Here is a 14,732-nt window from a genome sequence, read left to right as displayed (position 1 = left end):
AAGGGAATTATATGCGTGAGGCTATAAACTGGAGAATAATGAAAACGTACCTGAATAATGGCTCAAGGTTCTATATTTATAGTAGTAAGCGACATTCTCCTAGTGGGACTCAACTAGCTGGATATCCTTATCTGTTGGAGTCCTGTACGGTTAAGGAGTTGGACAAATACAAAAATTATGCTTAAAATAGAGTCCTTATCAGGGCCAAGTATCGAATCAGTAGTCCATAGTTAAAGTTCAATGTAGATAGGAATCCTATTGGATCAACACAAACCAGAATCTCGAGGAGATTATCCCCGAGGACTCAATATCTCGAGGATGTCGGGCGTACAACACCGCGTCACATGGTTGCCATCCTCGAGCATGTGTCATTGAGGACAATGCTTGAGGACGTCAAGCTGCAATGTGGTGAGGGAGTTATTTCAATCATCGAGGATAGTGCTCGGGTATAGACGATAATAAGGTGTATCCGTATACAGTCAACCTAATTCTCAAAAGTTCTTCTAATATTCTATTGGAATAATCAGTGATTTCAATATTTTATCAAGATCACCAACAAAATCTGAATCAGTGTACCTCTTTAAAATTATGCCTTCATTACTTCTTTTAAACTTTAGTCCCAAGTCAATTGAGCCTTTCAAATATCTCATCATCCACTTTATAGCTAACCAGTGAGTTTCCCCAGGATTAGCCATAAACCTACTTAGGATGTAAATACCATGAGCTAAGTCGGGTCTAGTACAAACCATGAGGTACATAATGGAGCCTCCAGCATTAGCATAGGGAATATTTTCCGTTCTTTTCAATTCATCATTAGACTTAGGTGATTGATCACTAGAAAGTTTAAAATGATTTGCAATAGGTAAGGAGATAGTTTGCAATCAGACATAGAAAATTTTTCAAGTATTTTCTATATGTATGCAGATTGTTTTAAAATTAGGGTACAACTAGATCAATCCCTTTCTATTTCCATACCAAGAATTCTTTTGGTTGGACCTAAATCTTTCATTTCAAATTCAGATTTTAACTTTGATTTATCAAATTCAATTTCAGATTTATCATGACAGGCAAGTAACATATCATCTACATACAATAACAGCTATATAGATTTAGGTCCTCCTAACCCTTTGAGAAACAAACAGGAGTCATAGCTACTTTTCTCAAAACCCATGGTCTGAACATATGAATTAAATTTTAGGTACCACTGTCTGGGAGCCTGTTTCAACCCATATAGGGACTTTTTTAACAAACAAACCTTTTCAGTTTTGGACTTTACTTCATAGCCCTTAGGTTGATTCATATATATGACTTCATCAAGATCACCATTTAGGAAAGCTGTTTTAGCATCAAGTTGTTCCAGTTCCCAGTCAAAGTGGGCAGTCAAGGCCAATAAAATTCTGATTGAGGTATATTTGGCAACTGGTGAAAAGATCTCATTAAAATATATTCCCTCCTTTTGGGTAAAACCTTTAGCCACTAACCTGGCCTTATATCTTTTATTTTCTGTTTTAGAGTCTCTTTGTTTTATTTTAAAAATCCATTTACAGTCAACTACTCTTTTATCTTTAGGTTTAATGACAAGAACCCAGGTTTTATTTTTAATTAAAGAATCCTTTTCCTCATTCATAGCTTCCTTCCAAAGCTTGGAGTCAGGACTATTTGTTGCTTCTTCAAAATTTTCGGGTTCAGAATTTAAGGAGTCTAAAACAGAAAACATGGTGACAAAGTCATTATTACTGAATCTGGTAGAAGGTATTATGTTCCTTCGTTCTCTATCCCTTGTAAGTTGATAATCAGCAAGAGATGGGTTTAATGATTCAGTCTCAGATTCTGAATCATTATGATTATTATCATTACTAGATTGAGTAGACTCCACCTCAATCAAATCATGTTGATCTATATCAGTTCCAGTTTGATCTTCCACTAAGTTTTCTCTCACAAGTGAAGATTCTCTTCATTTAGGAATTAATGAACTATTACAAGGAAATATATTTTCATTGAATATGACATTCCTGCTTAGTATAACCTTGCAACCATGTTGCTCTTTAACCCAAAGTCTATAACCCTTGGTTTTCTCCCCATAACCCAGAAAAATATATTTTAAGGATCTAGGTTCTAATTTTCCTTCATTTTGATGTGAATAGGCAGCACAACCAAACACCTTGAGTTTACTATAGTCTGGAATTTTTCCTGACCACAGTTTTTTAGGAATGTTGAAATCAACAGCACTAGATAGACTTCTATTTATCAAATAAGTTGCAGTTTTTAGGGCTTATCCCCAAAAAAGTTTTGGAAGACCAGAACTGTGAAGCATACACCTAACTCTTTCCAATAGAGTTTTATTCATCCTTTCAGAAACTCCATTTTGTTGAGGAGTGTAAGTCACAGTTCTGTGTCTTAAGATTCCAAATTCTTTACAAAAAGAATTAAATTTAGAGTTACAGAACTCAAGTCCATTATCTGTTCTAAGAGCTTTGATTTTCTTATTTGTTTGATTTTCAGTCATCAATTTCCAATGTTTAAAATTTTGAAAGGTGTCAGATTTTTGTTTTAGAAGAAAGGTCCATATTTTTCTTAAAAAATCATCTACTATTAGTAGATAAAATCTATATCCACTTAGAGTATTAACAGTGGCTGGTCCCCAAAGATCAGCATGCAAATAGTCTAAGATGGAGGTGGATTTGTGAAGTCCATATTTGAAGGGCATTTTTGTTTGTTTTCCAATTATACAGTCTTCACAGAAATCTAACTTTTCAATGTTAACATTCCCAAGGCATCCAAGTTTGTTTAAAGAAATTAATCCCTTTTTAGAAATGTGCCCGAGCCTTCTGTGCCAGATTAAGGATTTGTTTAAGGAAGTGTTCAAAGCAGTAGCACTGTGACCTACTAAAGGTTCAGCACAAATGGTATAGATACCATTTATCTTAGGAGAGGAAATAATATTTCTGTTAGCAAGGTTAAGTCTTAAGAAACATTTGTGGATTATGATGTTATAGTTATCATCTAATTCTCCCAAAGAGATTAGATTTCTTTTGAGTTCAGGAACAATCTAGTATTTGTCAGTTCAAGAATACAATTGTTGCTCAACAGTAATTTCATTTTCCATATTCCTTTAATTTGACAACACATGTCATTTCCCATTTGAATCTTTCCCCCATCAAGTTCAACAAATTCAAAGAACCAATCTCTAATGGGGCACATGTGCAAGATACAACCAGAATCAAGAACCCATTCTTTTGGATCCCTTCTGGTAGTATTTACTAGGACAACCCCCTGTATATCAAGGTCATGGGTGCAGGCAATTGCTGCAGACCCATCAGCATTTTTTTTCCTTTTGAGTCAGACATTTTCTTAAATCGGTCTTTTATTAGATGTCCCATCTTTCCACAGTAATATCACTTCCTAACTTGATTCTTGTTCTTCACTTGATTCATGCTTTTATCCTTAAATTTTTTATTCACATATTTTCCCCTTTTTGAGGAGGTAAAATTGCACTGATTTATCTTTTTACCCCGAGGAGGTTTTTCTTTAATATGTAGGCCCTCACCACCTTTGGGTCATGGGTGCAGGCAATTGCTGCAGACCCATCAGCATTTTTTTTTCCTTTTGAGTCAGACATTTTCTTAAATCGGTCTTTTATTAGATGTCCCATCTTTCCACAGTAATATCACTTCCTAACTTGATTCTTGTTCTTCACTTGATTCATGCTTTTATCCTTAAATTTTTTATTCACATATTTTCCCCTTTTTGAGGAGGTAAAATTGCACTGATTTATCTTTTTACCCCGATGAGGTTTTTCTTTAATATGTAGGCCCTCACCACCCTTAGTGTGATTAAAGTCAAGTTGTAGTTCAAGATCTTTATTCCTTAAGGCAGTGGTTATTATGTCAACAGTAAGATCCTCTCTCCCATATTCTAGGGCATTTCTAACATCCCTATATTTCTCACTTAAAGAATTTAATAGGCCAACAACCTGTTGTTGATCAGAAAGTTCTTCATCATAGTTTGCTAAATCTTGAGTTAGTTTTGTATATTTGTCAATGTTGTCTTCTAAATTGCTAGAGTGATCAAACCTAAAGTTATAGAACTGTCTTAAGAGATAGCACTTATTTGGCATTGTTTTGGTTAAGTATAGAGTTTCTAATTTTGTCCACAATGCATCAGCAGTAGTAGTTTCACCTACTTTTCTTATTACACTATCAGATAGGTGCAGAAAAATGGTGCTCCAGGCAATCTCAGTTAGTTCTAGTCTCCTATAGGCACTGATCTCAGCAGCCCAGGTGCCATCAAGTGCACCAGCACAATTCCCAGATCCTCTTAAGAGATCTTGGACAAAGGTGAGTAAAGGCAGATTACTTACCTTAATGACTAGGTCCAAGAAATTATTTAATATATTGACTAACGAAATAAATTTTGGATTTATAGGTTACCACAGTCTAAAATATTAATTTCAGAATAAGAGATTAATCAGTAAGTAGCAAGAAATTGAACCAGAACTCCAAGTCAGACACAAGAACCCTCCGAGTTGCAGTGACTCAATATGAACTCAGTGAAACTCGGGTTGAGTCAACTCAGCTCACCCAACTCAGTATGAGCAGCACCGATTTTCCAAGAACAGAGTACATAAACAACAGATCAAAGCGAGTTAACGTCGAGTTATATCATATATATCAAGATTATTCAAAAGGTTAACAAAACAGTAACTAGATCTTGCAAGATCTTCAAGAAGATTTCAGATCTGACCAGTCAGTTACCAATCGAAAGGTGAATCGAGTAAGACAGAAAAATTCCAGAGAGTTTTCTTTACAAATATATGAGAACACTTCAGATCTTGCAAGTTTAGAACGAGAAAAGATTTTACAAAACAAATTTTTTTAAAAAAATCGCTCTGATACCACTTGTTGGTCCCATAGTTGATATAATCTTGAAGTTAAATGGTTTATTCTCGAATCAAAAATTATTTCAGAATAAAATAGCGTAAACAGAAATAGGAACACAAGATATGTTTTGCTCCAAAATGGAGCCCGGATGTTCAGTCCAAGGACCTAATCACTCGTTGAGTCTCAATCAAGAGATATGCTCGAGTTTCCACTAATTTCACAAAGATTCAGTACAGGATGTTCGAAGAAATCAGGGATTTCTTCATCTTTTTCTAGCCTCTATTTCACACAGATTTTCTTTCAACAATATCGCACAGATCACTCAACTTTACAATCCTTACTCAAAGAACTTTGAAAATCACACAGATTTCTTATTACATTTTTAGAGAAAGGAGAGAGAAGAAAGAACTCCCACACAAAGAGAAAGACTGAAAGTTTTAGAGAAAATCAGAGAGAATGCCAAAAGCCAAACGACCAAGAGTCAAGCAAGTATCAAACAGTTGGACCGACTTTATCTAACAGTTGGGGGTGTGCAACGTGTATAGCACACACCCAACCATAAGAGGCAGTAAATCATGAAACCAAAAACGCGAGAATACATTAAGTTTGGGCCTCTTGTTTGTTCAATTTAATAAGGGCCCAAAGTAGGAAATAGTGAGGCAGCCCAACACTTTTAACAAGATTCATCATCGCGTTTAAAGAAAAACGAGAAAAATATGAAGATACATGAGTTGATCGTACTTTCTAGTTCACATCTGCAACGTCTATACTGAAATGTCGTCAATAAATCCCGTTTGAACACAAATCAATAACGAGCAAAATTTTACATACACACCTTCCATTTTCTGTCAAGATTTGAATTTTACAGTTCATAGGACAGCAAGGCAAAATGAATAACAAACCCAAAAAATCCAATAAGATTCGTATGAAAACAACATTATACAAACTGTAGAAGAATACTACTCAAATACATCATCTTGATTGTCGTCAATTGTGTCTGAAGGGCTCTCTTTTGGTTTAATGTATCCATACTTTCTCAGAATCCACAAATTCATACGAACCATATTTCCTATGAAAACAACACCCATGAGAGTCAACCATGTCAAGACTGATATTTCGGTGACTTCGCGTAACATGTACTTGACGTCACTGGGTGACATATGCCGGAGTGTGACGAAGTAAGTGGCGACTTGAGCACTAATTGCGATCCACACTATTACCATTTGAAGCCACATCCAACGCCTTCGATTCAAAGGCAGCCCATTAACTAGGAGAAGGATTATACTTAATGACGAAAGGAAAGCAATCGTGTTGAGAATCATGAATATCCCATATTCCTTAGGGTCTTTATATGCCATTATCGATTGCCCAACAGTGTGAGGATTGCCAACGGGGTTCCCATTTTCGTCTACTGTATAATCGTCCTGCCAGACACCACCAGGAGGGGTTAGTCCAGCTTGAAATGCCACAGTTGCAATCAAAGACGCCACCACCATTAATGCACTGCGTCTCCTACCTAGCCAGTCAGTGTGCTTGGGCTTTACGGCCGGCTTCTTTGCATTGCTTTGCAGCGAGGATAGTCTTATCGTCGTCTGCCTAACTTTTTCTGGTATCCAATCATTCGTGATCAAATGCAAATCCTTCACACTAGAAGCACCGGCCTTTTGAAGGGAATTATGGATTTCCATATCTCTTAGGTCTCTCGGGCTTTGATTTAATATATCCAAAGCTGTCAATCCATTCTTATTCAAGGCATTCGTTTCCAATCCATTCAACTCAAGCAAAGAGTTGATGATCTACTCAATAGAAACAAGATTACAATTAGATCATCTAGTTCATAATGGAAACCATAGAATCAGACCGTACCTACTCAATTTTCAAATTCAAAACTTAATTGGTGATATACTTGCTTCTTTTTATAGTTATGCCCCTTATTTTAATGATGTTATTTCACCCATATGAACTTCGTGTTTGTACTTGGAGATCGACCCATAAAGGTTAACCTTTTAGGACGAGTAGCGCAATTCCCCAAGAACATCTCCATGTCTAGCCAAGTTAAACTTAACAAACTACATGCCACAATTCTTTTTGGAGGCATCAAAAGAAGCATGATTTTGACCATCTACATAGTCATCATCTTCGTTAACCCTATTCTTGTGCATAATTGAACATAAACCCACCCTACTTTTTTATTTGATTACAATTTTGGGCATATTGATTATCCAATTGACACTTCTTACTGTGTTAAAGAAAGGGAAAATCAAGAAATGAACACAAACCTCAATTTGCTTCTTAGCCACTGCAATGTGTAAAATAGTATTCCCATCACAATCCTTCCAATTCAACAAATCTCCATCTAATTCCATCGTTGCCTCAGCCAAATTCTGTAACATTTCCACCCTATTATACTTCACGCAGAGATGTAAACACGTCTCGCCTCGGTCAGTCAGAACCCTGCTTAGCTCAGGAGCAACTCGGACCAACTCAGTCGCTGCCGCCGTCCTCCCCTTGATCACCGCAACATGTAAAGCAGTCCTCCCATCCAAATTCCGGACAGATCCCACCTCAGAATCCGCACTTAGAAGTTCCTTGACGATGTCCAAGTGTCCCTTCGCCGCTGCCAAGTGCAGCGGCGAGCAGCCATTAGAATCCAACTCAGCCGCCAACTCGGGCTTCCGATTTAGCAATTCTTTCACGAAATTTAAGTGGCCTAACATGGAGGCAGTATGAAGAGGCGTTTGTGAGATACATAAAACTATAATTTTATCTAATATTAATGGATCTTCGTCCAAAATTTGCTGTAATAACTCTACATTTCCTTGTAAAGATGCCTCTGATAATCTTCTATCCATTCTGTTTCTCTATTTTAAAGCTCTGACTATACAAACATCAACATGTTCTTCATACACTTCATATATGGATTCTCTGCTTCCATTCATAAATCTTGCGATCTTATTATTTTCTTGATTTGGTATTTTATACGAAGATGAGAAGCAGCTGCCAAAGAAGAAAGTGGATAAGGGAGCTGTTAATTCGTGGGAAAAAGAATTATTCTACTCAAACAGGGCCATAAATGTTTGACCCTAGAAAGTTTCTGTCGCTGTTAATTTCGTTATGGGAGAGGAAATGAAAGGAATTTTGGAACTTTCATATGCAACTTGCAACTAATTGGTGAAATTCTAAATTTTACAATTCTTTGGTCATGTGTGAAAAGTTATGGGAGGGACCCTTTTTAGGTGGAAGCATAATTCAAATATTGGAATAATAATCTTGCTTTTCTAGAAGGTCAAATGTTGGGAAGTCAAGTAGTCATAGAAACTTCATGTTGTGTCCAAATCCCATGCATGAACGGGTGGACTGCGAGTGCGAAGCATGCGTGGCTAAATTGAAACACAACGCGTCAAGGAAAAATTCCGCTCGATAATTTTATTTGATTTTTTCGATTAAATTTTTTATAAAAATGATCAATCCACCGTACTAACCACATCTCTATATAACAATCTATTTCGAGCTAAAGTTGATTAGCATAAACCTATTCGTGTTGGTTTATTTTCACACCCTTAATAAAATGTCGTGTAATTTTGGTGAAATAAGATCTAGTTTGATATTATTTTTACTTATACATTTATTTATTGTAAAAAGGCTTCCGAAGAAAATTACTTTAATTTTTGTTTGAAAACTAATTTTTAAAATAACTTTTCTATTTCAAAAGTGCTTTTAAAACCAACTTTTATAAAATTACACGAAAATTGCTTAATTGACAATTATTTTGCAATAGATCTTCCATGTGATCAATGGGTAGAAAATCATACAACAATGGATCTTCCGCCAAGGAGTAACGCTATCTATCATTAATAGAAATACATTTTATCAAAAGATATTGCTATAGCCCTCATTTTACCATTTTCATTCCTAGGATATCGCGTAGCAATTACGTGAAAGATATAAATACAATACAACAGTCAAGTAAGCAATATCCAAAAGAAAATTGAAGTACAATAATCCAATAGAAATAAATTAAACTTTACTAACCCAATTGAGATTTTGCTTAGAGTTCATTGAGTGCGAATGAAATTTACTCATTAAAAATATATTGTTTTATGATTTTCCCTACACCCTTTCCACCAACTTTTCTCATCTTTACCATTTGCATTCTTGGTTCGACTAGCAGTTAATTGTAGTAGAAGCCAGTTAAACCTGGCCCAGGGGGTTCGGCATGGTCCGACACTTGCCTTGCTTGCAGGCAGGGTCAGGCCGAGCCACTTTACATCTCATAGGAGGTCCTAATGAGCCAAAAATGCAACAAGAGCTAAGATTGCAGGCCATAGAGAAAGCAGCATCTTGAGATGCAATTAAGTTAATTAAAACCAATATTTTCAACTGAAACTCAATTAGTTCCTAAATCATCGTTATTTAAGATAAAAATAGTGAATGAAAATAATGCTATTTAACTCCACTGTGGTTATAACTCCGGTCTATGTGACATTAAATGATAGGTTTGATGAAATAAGTCATTTAATTCCACCTATCATTTAATACAACATTAGAGCGCCCATAGATGGGAAGTTATAACCCTTAGTAGGACTAAATAGCATTATTCAGTGAATTAACATAAAGAGAGATGCATATCCTTACTACAAGAAGAAAATCCTTACATAACCCATAATTCAGATTCACATGGGCGGACACCCCGAGCAACTATCTAGATAAAGCCGACTAGCAACATTATAGCGGTCCTCCCTGTCATTGTTCATAATGTACCAATAACACAGTTAGCCACGTTCAGAAAAAGATAGGATAAAAGATTTGTTAACCTAGTACCTTAATCACGAAGCATTCCAAGGGCGCGCTCTCTTCTTGCTACTACAGGTTGGGCATTTGTACTGCTTGATATACTCGGCACGGGCAGGAGTTATGTTAACACACTTGCCATGGAACCATCTCTTACATACGTCACAGAAGATCCAAAATTCATCCTCGACATAGAGTTCCCCACACACTCCACACAAGGTTTCATCATTCTCCTCCTCTTCTTCCAAGCCCTCTTCATCCAAGCCCTTGTCCTCGTACTTGACTTGGATCTTGGAGTTTTTGCCCTAAGATTCAATAAAATGATGATTTCATATTTAAAGGCAAAGCAAAGCAGGAAAACACGTTTAAAGGAGGAGCGAAACTGTACTTATTTACTGCAAATGTGCAGGGCACACAATTAAGGTAATGTTGTTAAGCATTGCCATATATCCGACACACTCCAACATCTAAAAAGTGATAGCCGTTAGAAAAATCAACCATGGGATGCTGCATTTTTTGTGCGAGGATAATAGAAATAAAACAGTACCTGCATCCTACAATGAAGATGTGTGACGCATGCTACAAATCTCCAACTATTCTGCTGAAGAATCATGATACATGAACCACTTGATTAAGTCGACAACACCATGTTAATTAAGAATATACCATTTGTTCACCCATAATATTCCTTCCTTGAGAATTAATGTTGATTGTGTGGTGAATAAATGCATAAACTAGAGCCAAGTGGTTGATTACTAATGCAAACAGCCACGGAATGTACAGAGAACAAACAACAATTAATAAGGGGAGAAAAAGAGTAATCCAAACGTGTAGTATTCAACTAACACTTTCTAGAGAAACTCTTTATTACCCTTGCAACTCAAGTACTACACAAGCCAAATTCAACCATATACTAAAAATGATAAGTGAATAGAGAGTGCCACGAGCAATGATGATCCCCAGCCAAGAGGAAAACTGAACAGATGGGAAGGGGCTGAAGCAAATATTTTCGTGTAGAGGATTATACAGGCATAGATTTGATCAAGGATTTCCACGCATAAAATACCAGAAAATGCTTGTACACAAATTTCAAAGTTAAAGCACGAGGGAAGCAAGTGCGCCAAGTGCAAACAAACCTACAATATAGATTTTGATATTCATTATTTTACTTCTATTTTTCACCACAATCAATTGTATTTTAACAACTTCTATTTTTGTATTTATTTACGAGCGACAAGGAGTGAGTGAAATCAGTTTCATCCAGTTATTTGTCACCAAAGGAATAAAATGAACCTTACTCTACATGCCACATTCAGACAATGGTCTGTACCAATCAAACAAAGGCAATAATTTTCGGCAACAAAAGTTTCACTGACTGATACGATACATATGGCAAAAGTTATACAATCACAAATTCCACAGAAAACCAAGAAAAGATAGTCTCTTTTACCCTTTTTGAGTTTAACTTGGATGTGTCCTTCACGTGCTCCTCTGTGGCCCCAGTCACGATATCAAATATTGTCGGGAGTTCATTTATCCTATCAAACAAATCATTCCTGCATCCAGATGCCAGCAATAATTTATGAAACAATTTTTTAAAGAAATTTTAGCTACTTGTAATTTCCATCTCTAAGACAAATAGAAGAGGCTGTTGCATCTTAAATATCCTGAAAAAGGAAAATTTTCAGAAGATCACATAGCACTTCATGTATACACTGCATAAGAATCCCTAAGATGACCTTGCCCGTCAAACTAAGGGCCCGTTTGACATGACTTTTACTTTTACTTTGTTTCTATAGAAGAACTTTTGGATGAAACTACCTTAATTTTTGTTTAAAAACTAATTTTTAAAAGAGCTTCCTACTGTGGAAATGCTCTTAAAGAAAGCCACATTAGACCAATTTTCTCTAAAAACTCTTCTAATTACATAAACACATTCATAAAATTAGTCAAACGAGCCTAAAAGTATCTTTTAGATCTCAAAAACTCTTTTTGACTTTTCAAAAGTCATGCCAAATGGGCATTATGTTTTCTCAAAGGCCAAGAAAGATTAGAGAATAACAAATGGGAGCTATAACTCTTTAAGTCATTTAAAAATGGAGCTCTTAACACCTCAACCATATCGAAAACACATAAGAAAACCAAAGTTTAGGTTCAGATCACAGCATTTTCCACCAATAAAATGAACCAAATTTTCCCCAGCTTATTTGGGGATACAAAATGACAAAAGAAACAATATTTAAATAAGCCGAGCAATTAAAAGCACTGAGTTCATAAGTTACAATTAACCATACCTTTTAGCTCTGTCGAAACCAAATCTGCCACCAAAAAAGAAAGCAACAGAAATTAGCCACAAATCACTACGAATAGCAACTAGAGCTAGCCATTCCTTTGCTTGCATCTGATCTCTGGGAAAGTTTATACCTTAAGTAGGCTCAGGAAGTTCAGGAGGCACCTCCTCATCAGGCAATTTAACTTCCCATTGCCCATTAGGAAGTCCATAAAGACAAAGATTTTCCTTCTCTACAGAATTTCCACATATTTAACTCAATCAACGTCCAAGCTACCAATTGAAATGCTTTCGAAAGAAACACTTAGTATTGACTGATAAATATACCTGCTCAGTCAATATATGAGCACTATACAATTGAATGTATTAATGAGGTTGAACGTCCTATTTGTTGTAAGTAGAAACACGAGAAGGTGCTATGGACTGACTTCTTAAGAAACATCCAAACGATAAAATATAACACGAAACGCTAAAATAACTACATAACATTTAATAGAAGTTGTTTTCATACCAAAAAAAAATAAAAATATATATATTGGATTCCTGTTTGCAAAAATAACTCCCTTTGATTTCTTTAAAATTCAGATGGATGAAATACAATGATATTTCTCACTCCTATTCTGAGACTTGTAAAGACCAATTATTGTTTTATTTTCTTTGGCAGGCTTCTGTGCCATTTGTATTCAGAAATAACCGTCAAACAAAAAATTTTCATTTAGTAAACTTGCTCATTATGTGTTGATTTTGATTTTTTTTTCTTCCCCTTTTGCATGTTATTAATGCTTAATGAACTATCATCCTCCCTTACATTGTTTCGGAACTGGTTGAAATATGGCACATAAAGGGACTACACAGATAAGAACAGCATAAATCTGAAAGACCTAGAAATTCAAATCATAAGAAAAACACAAACAGGAAAGAGAACGAGAACCAAGCAACTATAGAAACTGAAACTAATAAAAAAAATGCACAAGACGCCACAACAATGACAAGCCTACTATTTCACGTGGACTAGGAAACTACCTTGCTAGAAAAATGTACTATTTTTTGTTGTATTTAGTTGAGAGAACAAGAAGTAGTAGTTTCCATTACTATTCCAATGCCAACGTTCGCTTTGTTCAACAGCTCCACAGTACGCGTGGTGTTACAGTGAGCATTTGAATCTACAACAAAGGTTATCTTACTTTCACGAATGTTGGTAAACGAAACCCATACGACATTCAAATATTATTTATTGGTCCAGTCCACGTTTCACATGGATTAGGAACTCCACTCCGCAATTCTGTGGTTCAATCAACCTCCGATTTGTTAAAATTGTTTTAACTCAGATACCACCTCACTTTTTCCCATTCGGATTTTAATCACAATTGACTAAGGTATCTACATTGCAACAGAAACTGAAAAAATAAATAAATAAATAAAAGAAAATAATGATGATGATGATGATGATAATCATAATAATAATAATAAAGTAACCATTTAGAAATACTTCAACTTTGAGTACCCTGGCAAAAAATTACCAATAAAATTCAAGGCATGACGAGTTCACAACTTCCGTCTGGCAAAATTTATAAATCAGCTGTAAATGGGCAAACTTCACTTTGAATCACGCATACTCATGAACACGCAAGTAATATTTACTCATCCATCACTCATTTCTATTTATAAAGTAAACCGTTTATAAATTCTTCCCAAATGGAGGCTTAATTAATTGAAGAACTATACAATCAAATTCCAATATAATCAATTACACAATGATATTTTTGGCTAAGCATGTGCACACAGAAACTTATACACGAGAAACTGGCAAACCCCTTGTTATCAATTTACCCCAGGAGTGCAGAAAACCTATAGTTGATCAAATTAACTAAATAATAGTTAAATAAAGAAAACAATTCAGAATTCTAAGAGAAAAAAATTAAATTAAATTTCATAAAGTCATGAATACATATAAAAATCAATGGCCAAAAAAGGAAATAGTGTGGAGAGAGATCATCAACATAAAACAGGAATCCAACTCACCAGGATCGCATAGTTGATAGAATTCTTCAGCATCTGTTAAAGTTAACAGTTAACACCCCCCCCCCCGCCACCCCACAAAAAAAGAGCAAATATTATATATCTGAATACTTTATAATGAAAGCTATACGTACAACATACTCATTAAATACCGATACAGTAAATTTAAAAAAATTAAGTACCTGTAGTAAGAGCTTTGATTAAACCAGCACGGCGGCTCTTGAAATCACTACAAACGTCTTCCACCGAGAGAGGAATCATGGCTATTTGCACACGAATTTATGAAAAATCGGATAGTTTTGATTTTTATAATTTATTATTTTTTTATTTTTTTTACATAAAAATTTGGGGGTTGAGTTTAAAATAGATAAAAAAATTTCAAGTATAGCTTCTCCCTAGACAAAAACTCTCCCATGGAAAAATCTCCCTCCACAATTCAACTTCTTGTCCATCTATAATTCCCAATGTTTTAAAAATCGACCTGAAAGGATTAAGGATTAAAGGCCATTGACCCAGACAAGGGCAGCCCCCTATAATTTGGATTAGGAGGTCAAAAATAAAATTTACAGATATTTTGTTTAAAAAAAAATGCTAAACAAAATTTTTCTTTTTTCCAAAATCTAGAGGGTCAATTGACCCTATAATCTCCCCCTAGGTCCGCCCATGGACCCAGAAAAGAGAAAGGATTAAAGGTCAAAAAATTGAATCATAGTCAAAATTGATGATTTTAAAAAAATTTAAATATATATATA

At 35.4% G+C, this 14,732-nt stretch overlaps 1 protein-coding gene and 1 pseudogene across 1 annotated transcript; both read right to left on the bottom strand.

Annotated features, from left to right (window-relative positions):
• Window positions 1-5,628: 5,628 nt before the first annotated feature.
• Window positions 5,629-8,021, bottom strand: LOC111404016 (ankyrin repeat-containing protein BDA1-like). The gene is made up of 2 exons (XM_023032725.1): window positions 7,160-8,021; window positions 5,629-6,676 (listed from the first exon to the last, which is right to left on the bottom strand). The coding sequence occupies exons 1-2, from the start codon at window positions 7,730-7,732 to the stop codon at window positions 5,840-5,842; spliced, it is 1,410 nt and encodes a 469-aa protein (XP_022888493.1). The 5' UTR covers window positions 7,733-8,021; the 3' UTR covers window positions 5,629-5,839.
• A 1,184-nt stretch (window positions 8,022-9,205) lies between these two features.
• On the bottom strand, window positions 9,206-14,305 carry LOC111404015 (annotated as a pseudogene).
• Between the last annotated feature and the right edge of the window lie 427 nt (window positions 14,306-14,732).

Source organism: Olea europaea, chromosome 11 (assembly GCF_002742605.1).
Source record: "Olea europaea var. sylvestris chromosome 11, O_europaea_v1, whole genome shotgun sequence".
NCBI lineage: Eukaryota > Viridiplantae > Streptophyta > Magnoliopsida > Lamiales > Oleaceae > Olea > Olea europaea.
This window is presented reverse-complemented; position numbering and strand designations above follow the sequence as displayed.